The 26,035-nt window shown below is 36.4% G+C and overlaps 3 protein-coding genes across 4 annotated transcripts; 1 reads left to right on the top strand and 2 right to left on the bottom strand.

The window, feature by feature from the left end:
* Window positions 1-468: 468 nt before the first annotated feature.
* On the bottom strand, window positions 469-12,903 carry LOC147403899 (acyl-CoA). 2 transcript variants are annotated; one of them, XM_086439678.1, is made up of 12 exons: window positions 12,739-12,903; window positions 11,978-12,130; window positions 11,699-11,881; window positions 10,380-10,462; window positions 10,042-10,240; window positions 7,679-7,800; window positions 6,272-6,338; window positions 5,216-5,266; window positions 5,032-5,084; window positions 3,343-3,553; window positions 1,922-2,092; window positions 469-677 (listed from the first exon to the last, which is right to left on the bottom strand). In XM_086439678.1, exons 1-12 carry the CDS (start codon window positions 12,826-12,828, stop codon window positions 618-620), a joined length of 1,443 nt encoding a protein of 480 aa, XP_086295804.1. In that variant the 5' UTR covers window positions 12,829-12,903; the 3' UTR covers window positions 469-617. The 2 variants fall into 2 exon arrangements, with proteins under 2 accessions (XP_086295804.1, XP_086295805.1); XM_086439679.1 differs by having other exon boundaries at window positions 12,743-12,881.
* Window positions 12,904-14,485: 1,582 nt separating this feature from the next.
* Window positions 14,486-18,062, bottom strand: LOC147403898 (uncharacterized). The gene is made up of 6 exons (XM_086439675.1): window positions 17,818-18,062; window positions 17,164-17,728; window positions 16,761-16,832; window positions 15,492-15,726; window positions 15,156-15,371; window positions 14,486-15,074 (listed from the first exon to the last, which is right to left on the bottom strand). Exons 2-4 carry the CDS (start codon window positions 17,280-17,282, stop codon window positions 15,606-15,608), a joined length of 312 nt encoding a protein of 103 aa, XP_086295801.1. The 5' UTR covers window positions 17,283-17,728; window positions 17,818-18,062; the 3' UTR covers window positions 14,486-15,074; window positions 15,156-15,371; window positions 15,492-15,605.
* A 212-nt stretch (window positions 18,063-18,274) lies between these two features.
* On the top strand, window positions 18,275-25,773 carry LOC147403897 (DNA (cytosine-5)-methyltransferase 1B-like). Its single transcript, XM_086439673.1, has 11 exons — window positions 18,275-19,928; window positions 20,075-21,587; window positions 21,783-21,947; window positions 23,353-23,554; window positions 23,667-23,778; window positions 23,878-24,025; window positions 24,121-24,318; window positions 24,410-24,688; window positions 24,813-24,974; window positions 25,063-25,281; window positions 25,375-25,773. The coding sequence occupies exons 1-11, from the start codon at window positions 18,451-18,453 to the stop codon at window positions 25,513-25,515; spliced, it is 4,617 nt and encodes a 1,538-aa protein (XP_086295799.1). The 5' UTR covers window positions 18,275-18,450; the 3' UTR covers window positions 25,516-25,773.
* The last annotated feature ends 262 nt before the right edge of the window (window positions 25,774-26,035 follow it).

Here is a 26,035-nt window from a genome sequence, read left to right as displayed (position 1 = left end):
GAGAACTGTTTTCCTAGGAATGGCTGCACTGTTCAGAAGTGCTTTCTTTTGCGTTTATCAACCACAATCGTAGTTGGACTTGCTAGTTAAGTCACCGTGCGCCGTAGTGCAAATCTTCTTCTTTGGTACATATATATATTCATGTATAAAGTAGTAGAGCACACGGTTCTCCCACTTCATTATCGGCAAATCTTTATTCCACAAATTGCTATTTTGTGGTGCTAATCTAAAAGGTTGAAAACATGATCCTGAAAAACAAATAGCAAGCTGTGAAATGGAGCTTCTGCAAGGTGTCTTATTTCCATCCACTTGGTCAATCTGATCCTGAATTAAGAAGGATTATAGGAATTTCAATTCTTCCTTCTCTTGGTGTACATGTGGAACACATGCCGGGGGATATGATCCACTATTGGATAGGTCACACCAAGGAAAATCAATTTGGCCATGGTGATTTGTTAAATATCTCAATTAATAACATAATATTGTGGTTTCTGTTTTCCTATTGGACTCGATTACAATTAAAGAGACTTAAAGATGTATATATATTTACAATTCTGTTTTGGCCCCCAGTTTGTATTCTGATGTATTTTTACAACTTAATTGGCTCTTTATATGTACTACTGCACGCCAACCTTAAAGGGGCCAGAATCATGCAATAGTTTCATAACAAGTTTGACCTGCATTGGAAACATATAAAAATTAATAATATAAAAAACACCACAGCGTGCGTGCAAACATAAGGTGCATGTCTGTATCAACCACACATTCATAATGAAAAGCACTCGTAAGATTTAATCATATCGACAAGGATCTGTACAGGATACATGTTTCCAAGACATTTGATGCCTAGAACAATGTCATTTTTTTTTTCTCATTATGGTGAGGTTTTTAATATCCTTTTGAACCTCTGTTTAAAATTTATTAAAAAGTATATATGGTGGGTGTCGAGATGTCCTATTATTAACAAAGACATGACTAGAAAACTGCAAAACATAAATTTACCCTCTTCACTACATACATATGGCATTCCACCTAAACAAATGCTTTAAAAATGATTGTAAGAGATGGCTCCTGTATTCCAGGCTTCCAGCCTCCATAAACTACTACAAAATAAATGCTCTGTGGGAGCTTACATTCAAGTGTCTAGGTATATCTGGATCATTTGAAGAACTGATACGTCTATAGTGACACAAACTGAGATATCCCAAAATAAATCCAAGATAAATCTCCAATGTCTCAAACCGATCTCCCTTGAGAGAGAGAAGTCTCGGCTTAGAGATTCCAAGATTCAATGAAACTTGGAACCATGTTGAACACAAACATACAACTATAGTTGCTTGATAGATAGTGTCTTTCATCTTATAAATCTACTCATGTTAAGTTGTTGGATAACGACAAGGTCATGGTGTATGGAAGTGTTTCACTTATTCTTCATATATTTTTATTTTAAAATGTTATATTTCGAATAAAATATAAACTATCATTGACAACCATTTATCCCAAAAGACTAATCTGACGGGGAAGGCGTAACTATGAATATAAGAGCAGGTCGAATTGGGGCACGATACGTGAGCACGTGACACCCGGGAGCGGATACGGATAACACAACACTCAACACTCCCTCTCACCCATAAGGGTGGAAAATTCTTTCGAGGAGACTCGAAGACCTATACAACACTGCATTACGTTGTAATACATGTGTATGTACCAACCAGCATTTAGGATTTTTGAAGATGCTGTGACGAACACCTTGCATCTCTGTCTGACACTGACATGTCAAGTCATCGTCACAGATTCCAGTAGATAAATAGGAAGAGGTTCTTTAACACCTTAAGAGAGACAATTCATTATGTAGTAGGAAAAGTTAAATTTCTTCTAAACAGGAATCGATTTAAGTAGTGTTCATATACTAATAACACACCTGATTGGTCTCCCGCACTAGGAATTCATCTATGGCTTTCCTGAACTCCTCGTTCAGAATGTAGTGGCAGCTGTAAGTTGTTTCAGGCAGATAACCCCGCTGAATTTTATGTTCTCCCTGAGCTCCCGCCTCTACTTTGTTAAGATTTAGTTCAATAGCTGCTTCTATTGCCTGGAAGATTGTTTTAAAAAATAAAGAGAGAGATAGAAGACCGGTGAACCAATTTTTGTACTTTCTTTTTGATTAGTTCTCTTTTATATGTTTTTTTAAAAACTATAAAATGGACTACATATGATAATAATTGGATTTGTCTTCCTCATTTAGACACAATCAAGGTGCAAAAGTAAAAGATATTGGTGTTTTGTAACAAAACAGATCTGCGACTTTAAATCAGCAGATAGGTGAGAAAATTAAAACGTAGACCAGACAGACAGTAAAAGAACAGCCAAGGAAATTCTCACCAAGTGATCCAATATAGAGTTCACATTTTGGAGATTCACTAAGAGTTCTTATTCTACCATTTATGCTTGAGATCCTGTGAATGAAAGAAAACTCTTGGCAGATGGATTTTTTGTCAGGTTTATCAATTGCAATGGTGATTGATATCAGTTATGCTATACCAATTGGTGTCAAAACTTTCAATTTTTCAATTGGTGGATGACACCAAAAAGTTGAGGTGAGAGGTTTCATTTGTGCTAGTAAATTGAAGTCAAACAAAAGAGGTTGAAGGTATGGGTTCAAATTTTTGTTAGCAAGCCAAATCTAGGTCAGATCAAAGCTAAATTATACCTTGAATACGTAAAAGAAGAGCATGAATATATTAAAAAAAAACTACTGTAAGCTGACTGGAATCAAATATCAAATGTGGTTGGAGCATGAGGAATCTAATCTGAGACAAAAGACAAGAAAACAATGGCTTAAACTTGGTGAAACAAATAATAAACTTTTCTTGGGTTTGTTTAAGGTAAGATAAATGTAGAAGCAAAGGTAATCTATAATTGGCGATGAAGGTATTTCGAGTGAAGATCAACATACAATTTGGAAAATGGCTGTTGATTATTTCAAATGATATCTTGCTCAAATTTCTATTTTTGATAGTGACCATGATCAGGATATCAAGTTGTGTACTGAGCTTGATATACAAGATACAGGAGTTCTCTATTGATCTTATGTAGTGGCGGTCCACATTCTCTCCCTAATTTCAGCGTTCTTAACAACAACAATGATAGCAGTTTCATGAATCGATCTGTAGAGAAAATCAAATGCAAGTGGAAATTGTAATTACCACACATCATTTGTTCAGTGTACTGCACAAGTACAACATGATAGTTCAAATTTTCTTGTTCATTTTACATTTCAATGGTGACATATAATTCCATTGAGCCTCTATATTAATAGAAACAGGGAAGTCAAATGCACACCTGGTAATAACATGCTTCAAAATGCAAACTTGGGTAATAGGCTTGCGGGAGACATCCCCATAAGCGCCCAAATAGAGTATCTCCACCAACAAGATTAAGAGCACCTGCGACAAGTTCATCCTCATCTTCAGCAACAACAAGCATTACCTGATCTCCCATCTTCTCTCCCATAATGTGAAAGAATTCCCTTGTTAAGAAAGCTGTACCCCACCTACAGTTAAATCAAAGGCCAAAAAGTAGTACTCTAAGTCCAAAATTGGTATATTAAATAGATGATGGGGTCTTAATTCTCATACATATTTTTCTATTTAGTAAAGGGTATGTAATCAAAGTAATTGCTGCCTTGAAAGGTTTCTGTAATGAATTTTTCATTTTTTTTCCAGAGTGATGGACAAGTGCGCAGTGAGATGGCATGTTAATGAAGTCCAACAAACTTTAACTAGGAGGAAAAAGAGCATCAAAGAATTAATAAAAATTACCTGAAATGTTAGCAAGTACCCTACCACAAAGTTGGTCTATTTCTCACTCATTTCTTCTCCCTTTCTCTATTGTTATAATTGTTAAAAACAAATGTTACGAATTTCAGAACATAAAAAGACTGATAATCAATTCCTACACTATTCAACAACACCCTCTAAGTTGAAAAAGATCTCAACAGTCAATTTTATCAACTTTTCCATATTTGAGTGACTTGACTTATAATCATTCCTTCTTCGAGTAGAAGACAGCTAAGCCCCAAATAAAAGTGAAATACACAAAAGTCCCTAGTAACTTCTAACACCGATGAAACAACATAATGTTCTCCAAAATCTTTCGATCCATGCTTTTATTTCCAGAACTGTGATACATTAGGCTATAGCTTTTTTCCAATCCCGCGGTATTAAGCAATGAGATGGAAGACCTTAAATACAGGCTTTCCACTGATTTAACTCTATGAGCTATAAAATATTGAAAGGGGAATTGTAAATTCAGAAAAAATAAATATCATCATCATCTACACCATATCCCAAAACTTGGAGTTGGTAACATGATACCTATTTGGTTATTTCTATATTCAATTTTATCTAGAACAGTATCTTTTGTCAAAGTATGTGTTTCCAGATTTTATCTTTACCACTGCATTCCATATGGATTTCAGCCTTCCTCTCACCTATTACGATCCCTCAACTTGCAGCAAAGCAATTCTTCTCAATAGTGTCATCATTGATCTTAATTGTAATCTATAAATGCCCAAACAATTTCAATCTACATTCCTTTATTTTATCTTCCGTTTGAACTATTCATAGCTTCCCTTGAATGTAGTCATTTTTTAGTTGTCTTTCCCTTCCTCCATCTCAACATCCTCATGTCCACTGTGCTTATTTTATGAACATGTAACCCGTGATTCATATACGTGTGGCATGCAAACCCGACAAGGAAAATTTTATTAGCAAGGGTTGCTCGTTTCTTGATTGCCCAACTTCAGCTTCATGAAGCAACAATATGAAAAGTCAGCAGCAACAGCAAAAGCCTTATCCCAAAGACATGAATTAGCCTAAGAACACCGAAAATACTCAGCCATCCATAATTAAAGAAATTGATCCAATGCATCTCTAAATTATACAAATAGCCGAGGGATCACAACCATAAAAAAGCAAAAGATGCTTTGACTGCAGAAAGATACATGCAAAGTAAAGAGATGGATCGAACTTGTTATCAGTGGTGTTCCTGTAGAACTTGTAGAAGGTATCCCAATGCTTAGCCTGCCATCACATGACCATGAGGACAAAAGTAAGAACTATAATATGTATCAGAATCTACAGAGATTCTGTTTTTTCCTGAATTAATGAAATCTTACACTTGCAAAAAAAATATAGAGATTAATACTAAGTACCTTAATTTCATCTCCACGGAGGCGTTTCATTGTTAATTTCTGAGAGGAAATCTGCGAGAAAAGTTCATTTTAACAACTAACAGCTTAACCAGCAACGGATCTATTACTGATGAGGGAAAACAAGCAAACAAGACTCATTCATCCAACCACAAATTTTTGGGATAAGGCTTTGATGAAGATGATGATTCGTGTAGTGTTGTCAGGCCAAGCTAGGCCATTAAGGTTTCAGGTCGGGCTTCAGCAGCAATTATTAGTCCACATGGGCCATCTGCTTTTCAGGCTGGTTTTGCCCATGCCCGAATTGTGAATAAATTTGACTTGGGGCAGAATCTGGCCTAACAACAGGCCCAGGCTGGGCATGGGCCTGGTGTACGTAATATTGGACCCAAACTGAGAGTCTAGGCCTGTGAGTTGTTTTAAGGTTGTGGCCATTTTCATCTAGATGTTAAAATCATAATATAGAAAAAACAAAAAACAAAAAACTCAGTAAATAAAAAAGAGAAGAAATAAAAGCAGATCCTGCATAAAATTTACAATTTAACTCATATAAACAAAGTACATAATAGTTAATAACAAAGTACTTAATAGTTAAATTGTACAATTTAAATCATATAAACAAAGTACATAATATTTAATAATGAAAATTTGCATATATTGAGATTCTATGAAACAAGTATCAATGTGTGTCGACACGAAACACAAGTAGAAATGGAGTCTAACATGGAAAATACTTAGAAAATAGTATCCTTGTTTCATAGCTTTAAATAAATATGAGATGCACCAATGCCAATGGTTAAATGTTAGATGCAGATTAGTTTCTCACAATATGGTAACTGAAACTCATTAAGTAGCATGATTTTAGAAGCACTGGCTAACCCCTTCTAAATTTTTAAGGAAGATGATCATCCAAAACTCATGAAAACAGGTCAATAAAGTTTCCAACATTAGACCATCTTGAGCAAGCATGAAAGTTTACTAAATTTTACCTAAGTATTACTACTTAAGTTCTACAATTTATCAATTCCAAATAAAAAAGTGTGCTTAGACTATGCTAACCTTTTTGCGCTCTTGACGAATATTTTTCCGTTTGCTTTGTTTCATGTCCATCAAAAACTCATCAAAACTGTGGCATAAAAATGAATACTTTATTGAGCTTACAAAAGAATATATTTATGAAAATACATAAAATGGTAAAAACAAATTAAGATTTATGGACCAACTAACATACCCAGATGTATTGGGATACTAGTATACTCAGAAGTATAGGGATAACATAACTAAATAAAAAATTGATGCACATGGGCAACCAAATAACGCATATCCAAGAATCTCACACAAGAATTTGTAAAATACCCTAAATCAAAGTCCATGCACCTCTTATAAAAAAGAAGGGTCATTTAAGCAAAATTGCCTAACCGACATAAGTGAGCACTCAATTGGACACATAAATAGCAGGTGCTCAAAATTAAAAATATACTTTTAGCCTATACAGAATGTTGGAGAGTAAGTCCCTTTGGTTCTGTTACCTATAAAAAAACAACTAAAAATGCAGTTAGTACTTGTAGATGTTCCATGTTGTCATTTAAGTATTTTGTATTTTTTACTTAGACTAGCTGGTTACAATGTATAACTGTCAGCAATTTGTGTAAGCATGTATAGGCACGATTTAACTATTTTGTTATTCCAAGTGGTTCTTTACAGTGGGATATATAATGAGTTACGAGTTCTTTTTCATACTTGACTTATCACTTTTAGTATCAATGCATGTTCCATATTGTTCTATTATATTACCTACATTTTCTAGAATTTTACAGTGCTTCCCAAATTTTTTAGAGACAGAAGCATAGTCAGATAACAAAATTTTAAACCTTGGATCTGTGTTTCTAAACTATTAGCAGTATTATCATTATGTCCTCCTCTATACAGATTAATGTTTTGGACCACTTCTTTGTGTGTGGGTGGGTGGGGGGTTTCTCTTTGCAATTAGTTGCAAAACTTTTAAAATGATGGGGTTGATGCACATAACTCACGTCATAATTTTCCTCCATAATTTGTTTTTTTTTTTTTCTACACTCTCTTCTTTCCAAGATAAGCCTAAATTTCAAATGGTTCCACCCTTCCAGCATGTGCACCACATACATGTGTAGGCTGTCATTAACATACCACCACCTTAGATTTCCTAAAAATAATGATGATGAAAAAAAGACACAATTACCAGTTATCTATTGTAAGGAGTAAACCCAAAAATGCAGATTCTTAAGTGCATGCAAGGATCTAAACGACCAATCAAATAAGCAATAAACTACACTGGTGCCAATGCAGTGCCACTTCCAACTACATCGGTATGGATAAGTTTTTATAACCAAGAAAAACTTCTTTTATCTGTAACAAAAAGATTATTAGAAAACAGGAAGGCTACTCTACAAAAGTGGATAAAAAAGGAAGGAAAACAAGATCACTCACTTCTTATAATTACGATTTATCCAGTGGTACTGCATTCCAATCCTCTGCAGAAATCCGTGTTCTTTCATCTGGTGCCACTCATTTTCGGAGGGAAAGGTAACATGCAGTGAGGAGACCTGGAACTATCAAAAGATACAACCATGGTACTGTTCAAGATATCGCAAGTGAAATGTCCTGAAAATTACAGAACGCTGATACCCGAGAGTTGCTCAATTTTATGAAACTCTCAAATGATAAAATAACAGCAGTTACATGGATCAAGAAAAAGTAGTGCTTCTGAAGAAGTTTCAACGAGAATAGTCATATAGAAAATCACATCAATTCCTCCGCACAAAAGCTTTCCAAGAAAACAATAAATAAGTCGGAATTTCATTATATAAAAGATACAGGCACATCTCCCACAATAACAGATGTACATGGCAGAAGAAGTGTCATAAAGACAACGCATGCTTCACATGCCAATGAATTGCCAATCAAATATCCATATTTCAAACAGGATCGCAAAATTGTATTCTTTCCTTTTTAAGTGAAGTGTATTTATTTTTCATGAGTAATTAATCTAGGATTGAATCCCCAAAACCACCCCACATTTAATGTCTAGAAGTCAAGGAGACTCGATATAGAAGTACATCAAGTCAATTAATCTACAGTAGGGTTTTATGTTCCGGCAATATCAACCTCTATAATTAAATGTTAGTGATCATTAAGAACTTTTATGTTGACCACCCAATATTTAAGGTAAGACAGAGATATTTTTTATGATGATTATCGTTCTTTTCAAGTACTAGTAGAAGCCTTAGCGAATCATGTGAATCTAGACTCCAGTTTTCAGAAGTTGCCCAAGTTGTACAACAAGAAATAAGTTGAAAGGAATAATAAAACACCAATTGGGGAATTTGGAACTCATTCTTTTTTTTCTTTTTTTCTTTTTAGATCAGTAAGCCTATTTTTAATGAATTCAGTAGCTCGACGCTGGCGGGATTTGAACCCAGGTATCTGGTATCATCACCCAAAGACTTTACCAACTAAGCTAGCTGGCACTTGCAAGTGGAACTCATTCTAATTCTTACAAGGGTGTGTCATCACAAGATCCACATTATGGAAGAAATTCATGGAAGCATAGGATACACAAACAATCTGGCACCACAAGATCCTGTTGTTTAATTCCAAGGAATGGCAATTATTTTCTTACAAATGTCCAAAGAAGCAATTGAATCTTGCTAAGATGAAGACATATCGGGAGATGAAGATAAGCTACATGATTTTCAAAGAGAGCCAACATATGAAAAGATTGAAGCAGCAAAGGAATAGAGGGATACCCTAGATGTGATGGCATGGAGACCTTTGTTACACAAAATTGCACTTTCCCCAACCAAAAGTGATTATATGAAGCTCAATACTCATACTTTCCGCACTTCTGGTGGAAGCAGGTGATACTAATTGATGGAATGGAGAAGTTAGAATTCATTAAGAAAGTTTGACAAAAGAAACCATGACATGCAGGGAATTGAAGTGCAAAATCGAATGCTTTCAGGGACCAGATTCATCTAAGGAGGTTGCAAAGTTTTTCCAATGTTGTGTAAAGTAGCACTACGTAGGCAGAGTTATTGAGCGGCGGATTTGATGGGAAAATAAAGTATTAGAAAATGCATAGGCTTTCCCAAACATGCCAAATACTTGAGGCTTCTTGATGAAAAATGTAAGATCGGGATATGAATCTTGAGTGATCACCAGTGAATTAGTTAACTGTTTGCAAAAAGCATTTTTCAGTAAATGCAGTCACAAGGGGTCGTGGACAGAAACTGAAATTTCAATTGTTTTTTTTAATCTTTTATTTAATAGATTCATCACCGGTCCACAGGATACCTAAGAGATTCACAAAAGGAAATACATATATATGGGGAGGTTGCAAGGCCTTCTATAGAAAAGACGTTAGAATTTAAGGGCTTTCCTCTATTCACCTTTATTGACACTGGATGAATTACCCCCGAGTCTTGTATTCCTTAGTCATGCAATATAGTTGTTCCATATATGTATTAACAGAAAGAGAATGGAACAACTATATTGCATGACGAAGGAATACAAGACTTGGGAGTAATTCATCCAGTGTCGATAAAAGTGAACAGAGGAAAGCCCTTAAATTTCAACATCTTTTCTATGGAAGGCCTTGCAACCTCCCCAAATTGCACATATACAATGAATAGAGGAAAAATACTCATTTAACCGAGCCCAAATCTTTGGGAAAGAGGAATGGAAAATAAATAAATATCAACAATTTAAAAGCTTTGTACATGGCTTGACTTATTGTAACACGACATTAGAATGATAGATCAAAAGAAGTGACCATTTTGATTCATCAATACCTTAGCAGTCAGTTCCTTTAGTGCCCAGACTAATTTGTCAAAGACCTGATCTTTATACCACGTGTTACGAATTAATATCCTCTGACCAGTAACAGGAGTAAAAGGTACACAACACTGCAATTTTGGGTAATATTCAGAACCAAAACCATAGTAGGCATTTGCCCAGGAATGGTCAAATACAAATTCTCCATAAGAGTGGCTGCAAATCAAAACTAAAATAAATAAGCCATCGCCCATCACCATAAAGGTAAAGAAAATAACTGTAAAACCGGAGGAAGAATTTGTACAAGAAAAACTAATATGAACACGGCATACTAACAGTTTTGAAGATGCTAAACCTTTTAAGATAAAGTGGAACAACACCTAAGATATTTTCAAATTCATCCCGAGCAATGATGTGCTGAGGTAACCATCCTGTTTCCTGAAATGGGTTCAGAGAAGATATCAAGATAATGGCTGAAGGTATTGATGCATGTTTTTAGTAGTCCAAAATGTTGATTTTGGTGCATTTCAACCTTATAGCACACCAAATATACAACAAGAATGATAGAGCAATGCGAAATAGCGGCTTTAACCTTTTTTTATCAGTAAAAATGATAATTTGACTTAACAAAACATAATAAGAAGGGAAAAGCATTCCCTAAATACAAAAGAGAAGAAAGAAAAACTAAAACTAACCAAAGAGAGGACAATTGTCTATGACATAAATATAAGCTTCCAATATGTAACAAAAAACATTGATAAGCATGTTGGTGTCTGATGAAAACATGAGGTGTCAGATGTGGCCTTTGAAAAGTCTGAAATGCCCACAAGTTCGTACAAATATATTAGTTATTATTATTATTATTATTATTTGGGTTAAGTCCATACACATTATAATATAATATCTTAGCCATATTTAATTAAGATTTTAAAAATAAAGAAATAAATACATGAAAGGTAAAAGAAAACAAACACACGAAAAATATTTCTAATTGTAAACCATGGTTCCATTTACTTAATAAATTAGTGGCAGAAGATGGATTACACAATGATCTTGTATAATGTCATTAGTCGTTAGGATGTGAGTTGGAGTATGCTCGCATGTCAATAAATGTTTGATAAGGCAAAAATTCTAAAAGTCTCAGGTCCTTGTAGCATGGTTATTGACAAAGTCCTCTAATTTAATATCTTGCGAAATAGGAACCCTTCAATATTGATGACTAGTTTATCAAAGCCACTCAAATTGACTTGAAGATCTCCGAATGTATCTACTCTGATCTTCAAAATGCTGTAAATTGGCTCTTTCCATATTCTCCAATATAATGCAAAAGGCACTATCCTCCAAAGAGCTTTCCCCTCTCACCAAATAGTCAACTTCACCAATGATGCACTGGTCTTCGAAGTTGCATTGGTTATTCTTCTTCCAAATGCTTCGTTCAATCTGAATGTGATCATCCTCTAAACAATATTGTTCTTGTCATATACACCTTTCAGAGTCCAACTTTGCATAAGTTCTAACAATCTGTTTGGAAACTCTCATTGGATCCCAAATATCACCAAGAACTTATTCAAATACAATTAATGGAATCATAGTGAATCAAAAGGTGATTTACCAATTTTCCAAAAGTATTACACAGGAAACACATATTGCACAAAATCTGTGATAGTAACTGACCTTCACAGCAGAACCCGATTCCTCTAAGCTTGAAAGGAAACCATGGGTAAGAAATGGATTAAGCTTTTCTAAGCCAGTTGCATCAATCGCACATGCATCCCACTCCTTTGAGGAAATCTCTGAAATTGAAGAAACAACCGAAAGGGATATTTTCTGAGGTTTCGTCTCATTTGTCGAGACTCCCTACATACATACATAAATGCAAAAAACCAGTATTAAACGTAGAAATTAAAGTACCCAAGGAATCCAACGCTGTACAAAGTACCATTAAACAAACACCTCTGGTCCTGGCCCCGTCAGCATGAATGCTCCAAGTGAAAGATCCATATCAGCTGGCTCTACAGTTTTCCTACGCCCCCAAAACATTGCACTGATTTTCGATAGTCGAACGTCAACGGGTCTAAGGAAACTTTGTCTTGATGTCGATTTTTCCTGTAAATTCAATAATGCAAAGACAATTATAAGACATTGATTCACCCGTTATCAGCTTGAAAAAAAATGGATTCCACAAGAAGAACATATATTTAAAAAAAAAAAAAAATTGAATATCAGTTCCATTCATCAAGATAACTGGACTCGGTGAGATACCACGACCTGGATTCAAAACCCGCCTTCACCTACTAATAATTGCCACTAATCTCTCTTGCCTAGAACACACACACTAATTATTGCCCACTAATTCCTCTTGCCTAGAACAAACACACGCACACACACACACCCACACCTACACACACAGACACACGCAAATTGTGAATAATTGTGCTGGAAGCTGATCAGATGATGGACTATTAATACACCAAACCAGCATCACAACCAAAATACCTCAAATGATTTTTTTTTTCTATGTGGGTATGAGCAACGTATCAAAATCACAGCAAAATATTAATGAATAATTCAAATAAATTGTAAAAGCAAGATGATTTATCATTTCTTAACAGAGAACTTGTGTCGGATTAGGTGAATTATAGATTAACTAAAGAACATAGATGAAATTTTCGATATAACTAGGAATAATAAATAAAGGGTGGGCAAATGCTTACATACTGAGGAAGCAATGATGGACCGAGAAAGGGCGAGGAAGGGAATCTTTTAGGAGAGTAGCAGTTGCAGACTACTACTGCTCCCGCCATGGCAGTTAAGTTCTCAAACCCACTATACTATTAGCTCTGCTTTATTGAGTTTCTAAGGAAAAAAAAAAAAATTAAACTGAACAAGTTTAAACTTCCCCACACGCTTTATATAGATTTTTTTTGCTTCGAGGCATATGAACTGCCACGTGTCGTGATATCAAAATAAAGAGAAACACTTTCCTTACTAATTTAGTAAGATTTCAAAATTATGTTGGGGCAAGTGCCCCACTACCTCTTTGCTAGCTCCGCCCCTACTTCCCTTGATGTGCAAATTAGTCGGAATTATTATAAGAATTTTTAAATTTTTTTTTTTTTTTTTTTTTTAAGTTTGGTACAATCGAAAATTTGTGCTCCACAAGTAATAAGTCCTAAAACTAATGAGACATATGGATAATATTTAAATAATTAAAAAAATAAAAGATATATTTTCATGATTTCATTGACGAGTTCTTGAATGACTAGTCTAATTTAATGTTCGTAGAGTTTCAATGACGAAATCACAAAACATAGTAATTATAGACATTCTTTATACAAACAAATGAATTTTTGATTGATTGTGTATTAAACATCATTAAGTAAAATAAAAATATAATGGGTGGGTGAATGATGAATTACATGTTTTAGAATATTAAACATAGTTATTCAATTATTATTATTTTTTATTGAAATTATAGAATCACATCCAATACAAGTTAAATACGTTGTTTATCCAGTTTAATGTATTTTAAATTGGATTATGACAAAAATAATATAATTTTTTTTGGTATAAACATATTTTTAAATAATTATGAATTATAATTGTGATTGATGAGCAATATCTGGAAAGTTTATGATATAAACATATTTGGATGTTTTTTTACTAGGGTAAGAGAAAATTGGGAAGCATGATATAAATCAATTAGGATTTAGACAAATCTTATTAGTCAAAGTATACATTTATAAATGATGCCCATTGTGATAATGTTATATAATACTTTATCATAAAAACGTGAAAAAAATGATGACATCCCACTTTTTTGCAAGAATTATATTTAATAACTAATGAAAAAAAATGTTGTACATGACACTAGTCACATCTAATGTTACAAATCCAAATAACGATATTAAAGTTTAGCTGTACATGACACTAGTCAAACCCATAATGATTACAACCATAGTAGCAGATGTTTTTAATTAGATTGGACACGAAAAAGATGAGGTAATCAACGAATACGCGATGTTGCCAGATCATGGATGTCCTTAACAATGTTGAACACGGCCTCTGGTTGTGATAATTTAAGTGTGTTTGTGGACATTTTCTTGAGTTCTTCTATTTTGGAGCTGAACCATTCAGCAACAAGTCTTGCTGTTTCCTTTGGGTTTCGAGAGAAGACACTCGCACCATTGTCTACGACATAAGGGATATTGCTAACTTCCTGCAAGTCTTGCTGTTTCCTCTGGTCGAATCTGGAATTTTAATCATTTATTCGACGGCTATAGGCCGTCGAATAACATATTTTTGACAGTTAGAGACCGTCGAATATAGGAATTAATCATGTAATAACTTCAATCTATAAGTCGGTTCCCACCTCTTCCTTTTCAACGTGGGACTAAAACAAATTAATAACAGAAACAAAAGAAAAGAAAACATTGCAACTAAGAGAAAAAAAATGGTATTTAATATATTCACCCAAGAAATATACAACAGAATTGGGGCAGAGTCAAATCTTAAAAATTTGGGAAAAGAACAAAGAACAGATGCTATAGGTTATTGAATAGGAAAAAGAGATGATTAACAGACTCAATATTTCTTTTACATACGACTTTTGAAAAATGATTCTCATAGATCTTACAAATCCCACATCAATCTGCAAATTCGAACCTTCAGTATGTTGTCTCAACTTTCGTACTTCACCCTCAACTGCCAGTTTTGCTGGCAATTGCTTTTCTTCTACCACTTTTCCTCTCTCATCTCTCTATGAGCTAATTTTGTCTTCATTAATATCTCCTTCTCACTAGCCTTTACTGTTTCAATCCATGCTTGGGCAGCAGCAACCTTCATATTTGCAATTTCTTCGACCCTTCCGCACGCCCACTCAAGTACTTGTTTCGAAATTTGTTATAGTTATAAATGAATTATGTTGAGATGCTGAAGCTCTAAGACTTCATTGTTTTCTTAGTAAGAGTCTTCAAGTTTTCAAGAGCTATTATGTCTGATGCTTTAACTACTTCAAGCTCTTGCATTGCATCTCATAATTTCTCCTCAGCTAAAAAAATTAGTTAATAAGCAAAAATACATTAAAAATGAAACAGAAACTACAAGGCACACATCTTGCTATTAAGCTTACCATAGAGATGCATGCAACTGTCATGTCAGAGTATATGGTAGCAATAATCTTATCAGACGAAATCCTAATAAGTGGAGGAGAAGTAAAAGAAATATTGAGCTTCATGTCATCATTTGCATACTTCTTGTAAAGTCGAGGAACTATAAATTTCCAACCAGCAGTGTTTAAAAGTGACCGATCTGGTATTTGGTCCACCTTCCATTGCATATATCCTGCCTGGCCACCAAAAATCATTAGTACAAAACTCAACCAATTCATTAACACCCCATCGGCTCCCAGCAGTAGCCATTGAAGTCACATGAAATCCAATTTAGACACAGTTATAATGTTCCTTACTGTTTCTCTTCACTGGGAATCCACAGTTCATCCGAGGTGAGCAACGCATACAAAGTTTGAGGCCCAATACCAATTTAGAATCTGTTTTCAGCATGCTTTTATTGAAATAAAAAGTCATGGATCATATACAACTAATACCAACACTGGATGAACCCATAAAAGACTCTTTCTAACCATCAGGAGCACCATCACAAACAACCAGATCAGCTTTGCATCCATCGAAATGCTTGATAACCTGATAAGAAATTATGTAAATAGATCAAAACTATGAGAAGTTAAAAGGATCACATATGTAATGACCCCAGGTCATGAGAGATTCGATGCCACACACTCCAAATATGAAACATAACACATTCTATAAACATAGGTAGAAAACACAAGAGTGTCAAGTCGAAGATTAAAAAAAAAAAAGTGTGATATCATTGGATGAATGCAATAAAAGCATGCTGGAAACAAATTATAATGTTCTACTGTCTCCAAGACTCTTAATACCATCCACAGCCACAGAATCAACAGACGAGGCCATGTGAGAGCAGGATCGACGGTGGTGGCAAAGCCCAAGAATAAACTTTCTATTGAAAGTTGAAACACACTTGGAGGAGGATTGCAGAACAAGACTGGCTCTCTAATCATTACTCTTTGGCATCATAGGCGAGGATTCTTTGCTCCAGTTGTACCCCGAAAGGCCCCACAAGAAACATACCGATAACACCCAAAGGAATAAAAAAAAAAAAAATAGAAAAAGCAAAGGTGTATCCTATGAACATTTCCTATTAAAGTAACAAAATGGAAACAAAATAATTAAGGTAGAAGGTTTACGCTCAAGCAGTCTAGGTTGCATTCTTTAGTTAGATCAGGATTTTCCAAGAATCCAAAAATAGGATGAGTCTATATACTAGAAGTGGACAAAAAATCACACTGAAAACCAATAATACTTACTAATACTTGAATGTTTCGCAAAACATACAAATGCTTCCTTAAATAGCAAAATATTTACATGAAATAGTTATAAGTCATAGGAAAGGGTCCATGATCTCCAATACGAGTAAATGATCTAAAGTTGATGAATTCTATTAAGGACCTAATCTAACATTACTAATTCATTGATTAAAAAGATATTATTAATATGCCATCCACTAAGTTCTTTTTTTGTTTGCTTTTCCTTCTTTTGATAAGTGTACCCATCTAGTTGATAACCATTATCGAGCAAAAAGAGTAATCAGCAATTCCGTACCAGTCAATTAGTGCAAGTATTATATCACTACATACCCATCCTTGTCCTCCTCTTCACAAACTTGACAGAAGTTAATGTAGGCAAGCTTTACACACTCTGCACCAACACTGCAACACCAAATACAATAAAGACCTATGTGCCCAAATCATTTGATATATTAGAAAATAAGAAAGAAATTCCCACTCTCACTAATACATCTATTCCACTCCTAAAGGACCCAAAACACTAAAAGCTTGCTTGAAAAAAATTTATAGGAATCGAGAAGCAGATGATGTAACCATTTGATTTCACAAAATGATGTAAATAGGCATTATATAACCATGGAAATATCTGCACACGATATAGTTGAACAATAAGAGTGCCAAAAAGAAAGGAAACATTTGAATTGGAGTTTTAAAAACTAAACATTTTATAAAAAACCTCAGCAGGATCACTTACTCATGATGGACGCTGTGGACATGCTTGTACAACCATTTTGAATGTAAAGCATCTTTCTTCACCATGCTGGATGGTCTATTAGGTTGGAAAGTTTTCTGGTTCTGTTTCAAAATTTTCATCGCCTGATCGATCTTGCCAAATTTGATTCTTAAGCTTTAGAGTGATATTTTGTTTTTGAGGAAGAAGAATAAAGCCTCTTTCTTCACCAGTTTTCACATACCCTCTAAGTGTTGAATCCTTGTCTGTATCTCCCAACAGCATTGCTGATTTTGAATTACCTTACCAATGTGATCTTGTGGCTCATTCCAACCATCTGCCATATCAGCAATTCCGCTAGCTTTGTCACTTATAGGGCCATAGGCATCAATTGCAAGCCTGCCCGATAGGGGCATGGGTCCCAACAATGGTAGATAATCTTCTTAGCCAATTGACAAGCGACATCGGGGATAATAAAAGTAACTCTGAAGAGAATGACCACCTGTAAGCATTGGTGGTGTAATACTCAGTAGTGTATCCGATAACAAGACCGACCCACAATCTAATTGAAACACACAAAAAGAGGTACCTGAGTTTACAACAAAGGAGATAAAATTTTAGTATTACACAACATAAATGTCCTATACTGTCTAAATGACTGAAACCCAAGAAAATTACCAGTTTTTAACTTCCTTCTCAGTTCCAAAGTTGAAGAGAGTAAATTGGGATGACAAAAAGTGTGGTAATTAGACAAACCAGAATTCCTACTGAGTTTATAATTAGAGGATAGCACATTGCAACGTAATCCTAATTGATGCCACAAACAGTGCGGCGCAAGATGATTTAGCATAAGACCCAGACCATCAAAATGGGAAGAGAGAAAAAAAATCAGAATAATGAGGAAGAGAGAGAGAATAGCTTAGTTCGTCTCCTAGTCGAGGTCGCCGCCTTCGTCTCTTTTCTAGGGTTTCTTCTTTGTCCCTTCTCTAGGGTTTCATTGTGTTTTATAACTTGGGGTGTAACTAGTAATAATTGGCCTGCCAATATCATGTTTCTTTGGAAATTTAAAAAATGTTGAGGACAAATTTGAAAACAAAATTTTGTTCTCTTCCCTTTCCTCCTCGTCACTCCAATTTTGGGGGGAACAAAATTTTGCTATTTTTCCCTTCCTTCCCTCAATTTTTCTTCTCTTCCCTCCTCAGTTAACAATCCAAATAGGAGTAAGTCCCTCCCCTTCCCTCAATCCAAACGCAGCGTTAGTTTTTTTTCACATAATTTCTATACCAGTTTCTGTTGTATCTTGTTTGAGGAATGAAGAACAAATCCAGAGGCAAATCAAAGACAGACACTTCTGGTATCAATAAAATAGATACCGATGAGGTAGCTACAACCGATCTAAAAGAAAAGAAGCGGACTGGGACTGCTGAGAACATTGGAGAATCTCGCAAAAAAAAGCCAAAGCGAGCTGCTGCATGTTCCGATTTCAAGGCAAAATCTTTTCGTTTTTCAGAAAAGTCCTCTACTGTTGAAGCCAAGAAAGAACATGTAGTTGAAGAAGAGATCAGTGCCATACGGCTGACATCTGGGCCGGATGATCCCCGACCAAATAGAAGACTCACCGATTTCATCTTCCATGATGTCAATGGAATTCCACAGCCCTTTGAGATGTCGGAAGTTGATGACATGTTTATTTCTGGTCTCATCTTGCCATGGGAGGAAAGATCAGAGAAAGAGAAGGAAAAGGGTGTTAGATGTGAAGGGTTCGGGCGAATAGAGTCTTGGGCGATCTCCGGGTATGAAGATGGGTCTCCTGTAATTTGGGTCTCGACTGATATTGCAGATTATGACTGTGTTAAACCTGCGGGTGGCTACAAGAAGTTATATGATCATTTCTTTGAGAAGGCTCGCACTTGTCTTGAGGTTTTCAAAAAGTTGTTGAAATCTTTTGGAGGAAACCCTGACTTGACTCTTGATGAATTGCTTGCTGGTGTTGTCCGTTCTATGAGTGGAAGTAAGAGCTTCTATGGTGGTATGTCTGCTAAGGACTTTGTTATCTTACAGGGTGATTTTATCTATAATCAATTGATAGGTTTGGATGAGACATCTACCAAAAACGATCAGGTTCTTGCTGAGTTACCTGTGCTTGTTGCCCTTAGAGATGAGTGTAGGAAAAGAGGGGAATTCAAAGTACCGCCAAAACTCTCATCAGGAGGGAGTTTGAAGATTAAGGATGGAAAAAAGGAATCCGATCCATCCACTGAGGAAGATGAGGATCAGAAGTTGGCACGGTTGTTGCAAGAAGAAGAGTACTGGAATTCAATGAAACCTAAGAGAACTCAGCGCCCAAACTCTTCTTCCAAGAAGTTCTACATAAAGATTAATGAGGATGAGATTGCAAATGACTATCCTCTTCCTGCATTTTACAAGTCCTCTGTCGAAGAGACAGATGAGTATCTTGTCTTTGACAGTGATGTCAACATGTGTGATCCTGCTGACCTTCCCCGAAGCATGCTACACAACTGGTCTCTTTACAACTCAGACTCCAGGCTTATTTCTCTGGAACTCCTTCCAATGAAATCATGTGCTGAAGTTGATGTGACAATCTTTGGATCTGGAACCATGACTGCTGATGATGGGAGCGGATTCGGTTTTGATGTAGATCCAGTCCAATCTTCTTCAGTCGAGCAGGATGCAGATGGTATTCCAATTTATCTGAGCGCGATAAAGGAATGGATGATTGAATTTGGATCTTCAATGATCTTCATATCAATCCGAACAGATATGGCCTGGTATCCTATTTTCTTTTCTTTATTAGAAGTTGAAACATGATCAAATTTTTTTATTAGAAATTGAAAACAGCAGCAATGAGTTCTTTCCTGTTTTGTATGTAATTGGCGTTGTAATGGATATTCATTGGTTCTCTTCATTCCTTCAGGTATAGGCTTGGAAAGCCATCAAAGCAATATGCTCCATGGTATGAAACAGTTCTGAAAACTGCAAGAATTGCAATAGGCATCATCACATTGTTGAAGGAGCAAAGCCGGGTATCTCGGCTTTCTTTTGCTGATGTCATCAAAAGAGTCTCAGAGTTTGAGAAGGACCATCCTGCTTATATTTCTTCTAATCCTGTGGCTGTGGAGAGATATATAGTGGTCCATGGGCAGATAATACTGCAACAATTTTCTGAGTATCCTAATGAGACAATCAGGAAATGTGCTTTTGTGAGTGGTCTATCTGATAAAATGGAGGAGAGACACCATACTAAGTTGTTAATGAAGAAGAAGATGGTGTTAAAAAATGAACCAAATTTGAATCCTAGAGCATCAATGGGCCCTGTGACGTTGAAAAGGAAGGCAATGCAGGCCACAACAACAAGGTTGATCAACAGAATCTGGGGGGACTATTATTCAAATCACCTTCCTGAAGGTCCAAATGGGGGAGATGGGAATGAAGTGAAGGAGGATGAAGAGGTTGAGGAGGAGCAAGAAGAGAATGAAGAGGAGGAGGTTGAAGAGGAGAAAGTATTGCTTCAAGAGAACATTCCAAAGCTTCATTTGACATCAAAGCCAATTAAATCCAACTCCGATAGCAAAGAAATTAGATGGGATGGGGATTCAATAGGCAAAACATGCTCTGGTGAGGCTCTTTATAAACAGGCATTTGTGCGTGGAGATGTCATTGCTGTCGGGGGTTCTGTGGTAATGGAAGTTGATGAGTCAGAGGAGACACCAGTCATCTATTTTGTGGAATACATGTTTGAACGATCAGATGGTAAAAAAATGCTTCATGGAAGGGTGATGGAGAGAGGATCTCAGACTGTTTTGGGGAACACTGCTAATGAGAGGGAGGTTTTCTTGAGAAATGAGTGTATGGAATTTGAGTTGGGGGATGTTAGACAAATAGTGGTTGTGGATATCAGGTTGAGGCCTTGGGGATATCAGCATAGGAAGGATAGTGCTGATTTTGATAAGATTGACAAGGCAAGAGCAGAGGAGAGGAGAAAAAAAGGATTGCCGATGGAGTTTTACTGTAAAGGTTTATATTGGCCTGAGAAAGGTGCTTTCTTCGGTCTTCCATGCAATACTATGGGCCTCGGATCTGGGATTTGCCACTCTTGCAAAATGAAGGAAGCCCAGAAGGAGAAGGAACTCTTTAAATTGAATTCCTCCAGAACTGGTTATATCTACAAAGGAATTGAGTACACTGTCAATGACTTTGTCTATGTCAGTCCCCTTCACTTCACAGTGGATCTAGAAGAGGAACATGAAACTTTCAAGTCTGGGAGAAATGTGGGGTTGAAAGCCTTTGTTGTATGTCAATTGCTGGATATTGATGTCCCCAAAGGGTCCAAACAAGCTACCATAGGGTCTACCCAAGTGAAAGTTAGGAGGTTTTTCAGACCAGAGGACATTTCGTCTGATAAGGCATACAGTTCTGATATTAGAGAGGTATGAGCTGATTTATTAACTTTTTTGCATATTTATTCTTCATTAATTTGTAGCCATTCTCTATGTCAGTTTACAAAATTACAAACATTATACAGTATGCATGTGCACATGCCCATCTGCCTATATTGTGTGGGCATACTTCATTTTGATAATTTTGACATGTTCCAAGAATTTTTCCAACTATGTGTGCCCCAGGTCTATTACAGTGAACAAGTCCTTAGTGTGCCCGTTGAGACAATAGAAGGGAAATGTGAATTAAGAAAGAAGCACGATCTTCCTTTTCTTGATGGCCCTGCGATCTTAGAGCATGTTTTCTTTTGTGAGCATCAATATGATCCTGCTAAAGGATCCCTTAAGCAGGTACTTTATCTTTTTTTTTTTTTTTTGATAAATATAAATTTTATTAATGAAAGTAAAAGGAGAAGAAGAGGCTGAGATAGCCCTCAAACAACAGAACCAAAAAAAAAAAAAAAAAAAAAAAACAAGAAAGAGAAATGACGAAAAAATAAAAACACTCCCGACGGGTGGCTATGGTTCACAAACCATATCCCAATTAAAAACAAAATCTTGGATGCTCAATCCCTCAAAATCTTTACTCATCTTTGACTAGAAGAAAAGAAATTCCAAAATCTCTAAAATCACCGTATGAGGCAAACTCTCCTTGCTATGGAATACCCTGTTGTTACGCTCTTTCCAAAGACCCCAAGCAATGGCGAATGGAAGGATAGTCCAAAGATGCCTCTTTCTAGAAGAGAAGATGTTGAAACTCCAACTCTCTAAAAGCCCAAAGATAGATAATGGAAGAACCCAATCCACCTGGAAATGAGATAAGAAGAACATCCAAATAACACGGGCGAAAGAACAATGAATAAGAATGTGGTTGGTTGCCTCCCCATCCCTCAAACAAAGATGGCAGAAGTTTGGGGTAATCCACCCCAGATATATCAAATTATCTAAGGTTAAGATTCTACCCAAAGAGGCAAGCCATAAAAAGAAAGACACCTTAGAAGAAACAAGAGTTGACCAAATGATAGATGGAGGAAGCAAACAATAATAGAAAGACTTGACATAAAACTTCTTATCCTTAGCCTTGAACCATTCTCTTCTGTCCTGCTCGTTCTCTCTGAATTGAATCGAATCGAATTAATGAGATCTAGAAGAGATGTGACCTCTGTCAATTCCCAATCATTGAAATTCCTCCTAAATCCCAGATCCCAAGAGTTCGTGTTTCCGTCCTGAATCAGACACTGCCGTATTGAGTTATTTTTTTTCAAAGAGCAAGTGTACAAAGATGGAAATTGGGTAGACAGAGATGAAGTTCCACACCAAAGATCTTCCCAAAATCTAACCTTGTCTCCCAACCCAACTTTGAATCTAATCTCCTATCAAACTTATCAACACCCTTCAGAATACTTCTCCACACACTACACCCATAAGTTCCTCTAGCCTCATTACTATACCAACCAAACCTCTTTTCTCTATATTTAGCCTGGACCACCTTCCTCCACAAGTTGTCTCTTTCTTCCCCGAATCGCCAAAGTCACTTACCCAAGAGAGCTTTATTAGTCTTAGCCCTCTAATCCCCAAGCCTCCATTCTTCTTTGGGGTGCAAACCATTTTCCAATTCACCAAATGATACTTTCTACCACCTGTTGTTGCCTTGCCATCTGTTTTACTAATTTCATTGATAGGACGTAGCGTAAGAACATTCTTTTTCTTTTTTGGACTCTTCCAATAATGACTGCAAATGTTGATTTTTTGACAGTTGCCGGCAAATGTCAAGCTAAGGTTCTCAACAGGGAATACGGTTCACGATGCTGAATCTAGAAAGAAGAAGGGAAAGGGTAAAGACGGAGAAAATGATTGTGATGCCATCGACAAACAAGTTGCATCTCAGAAAAATAGGTTGGCCACTCTAGACATTTTTGCTGGTTGTGGTGGCTTGTCCGAGGGACTGCAGAAATCTGGTAACCTCCTTTCTCAGAAATTTAGCATCATTGAGCCTTGTAATGTATGTCTGAATTTATCACTGGAACACCTAAGGAAAAATGTACCATTTGCTGCTTTTGATATGTTTAGGTGTCTCATTTACCAAGTGGGCAATTGAATATGAAGAGCCTGCAGGAGAAGCTTTTAATCTTAATCATTCAGATGCATTGATGTTTGTTGATAATTGCAATGTGATCTTGAGGTGAATGATTTATTTATATTTTGCTTGTCTACATTGAAATCAGTCCATATGGTTTGTGAGTACCACACTATCTTAACTCATGAATGGATTGTAATGTAGGGCTATCATGGAAAAATATGGGGATGTGGATGACTGTATCTCCACTCCTGAGGCTGCAGAGTTAGCTGCGAAACTTGGTGAGGAAAAGATTAATAACTTGCCGATGCCCGGTCAAGTGGATTTCATCAATGGAGGGCCTCCATGTCAGGTCTGTGTAACCGTCCACTCTAACCTCTAACCTGTGGTATTCCATTGACTGACTGTTAATTTCATAACTTAATTCATGGAAACTGTCTTTTGCAGGGTTTTTCGGGGATGAACCGATTTAACCAAAGCACTTGGAGCAGAGTACAATGCGAAATGATCTTAGCTTTTTTATCTTTTGCCGATTATTTCCGCCCAAAGTACTTCCTCCTCGAGAATGTGAGGAATTTCGTTTCTTTCAATAAAGGGCAAACATTCCGTTTAACTCTGGCTTCCCTACTTGAAATGGGGTATCAGGTAGTTCTTAATTGGTTGCTGATATACTGAGATTTAGATGCTGATCTGTTGCTGGTATAATTGTTTGAATTGGTGTTTGTTTGTGCTTTAGATAAGGTTTGGTGTTCTGGAAGCTGGAGCTTATGGTGTTTCTCAATCCCGGAAGCGAGCATTCATATGGGCAGCCTCTCCAGAAGAGACACTACCCGAATGGCCCGAACCAATTCATGTCTTTGCGGGTCCAGAACTGAAGATCTCATTACCTCAAGATGTGCAATATGCCGCTGTTCGGAGTACTGCTGGTGGAGCCCCTTTCCGTGCAATAACTGTGAGAGATACGATTGGAGATCTCCCACCGGTTGGAAATGGTGCATCTAAGGTAGATATGGAGGTAAGATTTTGCTCTCTTTTGGAGTTTTTTTTTTTTTGTTGAAAAGTTTTGCACTTCTACTACTTGTAGTCCTTATTGGTTATCTTTACCAGTACCACACTGTTTTTGTTTTTGTTCTTCTCAGTATCAAAATGAACCCGTGTCCTGGTTCCAAAAGCAAATTCGAGGGAGTATGGTAGCCTTATCTGATCACATATCAAAAGAAATGAACGAGTTGAATCTTATCCGATGTCAGAGAATTCCAAAGCGTCCTGGTGCTGATTGGCACGACCTGCCAGAGGAAAAGGTATTACCACTTGCCACTCCTGTTATGTGACGTCATGTTATCGCTTTATGAATTTCAAGTTAGATGAGGCTTTTTTCGAAATACACAGGTTAGACTGTCTACTGGACAAATGGTAGACCTAATACCCTGGTGCCTACCCAACACAGCCAAGAGGCACAATCAGTGGAAAGGGCTCTTCGGAAGGTTGGATTGGGAAGGAAACTTCCCGACTTCCATCACAGACCCCCAACCCATGGGCAAGGTGGGAATGTGCTTTCACCCTGACCAGGACAGGATACTCACTGTTCGTGAGTGTGCTCGGTCTCAAGTAAGTCGTGCAAATTTTTTCCATCCTATATCATCTTTCGTAGTTTGTTTAGTTTTTATTATACATAAAAATTGTTTGATTTTCTATGTGAAGGGTTTTCGAGATAGCTATAAATTTGCTGGTAACATCCAAAGCAAGCATAGGCAGATTGGGAATGCTGTCCCTCCACCTTTGGCATTTGCACTGGGAAGGAAACTCAAGGAAGCTGTGGATGGAAAATGCTCCGCGATGTGAAGATCCCATAATCACCACCAACTCCTACTCCTATTGAACAAGCAAGTTGTGCCAACTGGGGAAAATTTTGTGTTTTCGTTGAGCTTTTTGATTGCTTTTGATTGGCAAATTTTTATCGTAGTTTGTATAGAGGTAGGATATGCTGTGTTGGGTTACCTATTTAAAATCTGGTTTCTTTTGTATTTGTTCCCAACCTACCTGGGGGTGGTGACTGCAAAAATGAATAAAATAAAATGGGGTGCTATTTTTATGATTTCATATCTCACAATGGTGTACCAAAATCAGAAATGAGGGCGAATCCCAAGCTGAAACCAAAAGAGGAGAGTGGGCCTGGCCTCCCATCCTTTCTTATTTTACAACTATGAAGAATAACATCTTCTCACCAACATGGGGGAATCCTAATCCAGAACACAGCCCAATCTTATTAGATAAGATATTAAATATCAAATAACTTTTAAATTTATTTTAATTATGTAGTGGTTTGCCCTGGAAAACTTAAATTTAATGTTGTTTGAGTACA

The sequence above is a fragment of the Akebia trifoliata genome, chromosome 4, assembly GCF_017979445.1.
Source record: "Akebia trifoliata isolate Shusen 1 chromosome 4, ASM1797944v1, whole genome shotgun sequence".
Classification (NCBI taxonomy): domain Eukaryota; kingdom Viridiplantae; phylum Streptophyta; class Magnoliopsida; order Ranunculales; family Lardizabalaceae; genus Akebia; species Akebia trifoliata.
This window is presented reverse-complemented; position numbering and strand designations above follow the sequence as displayed.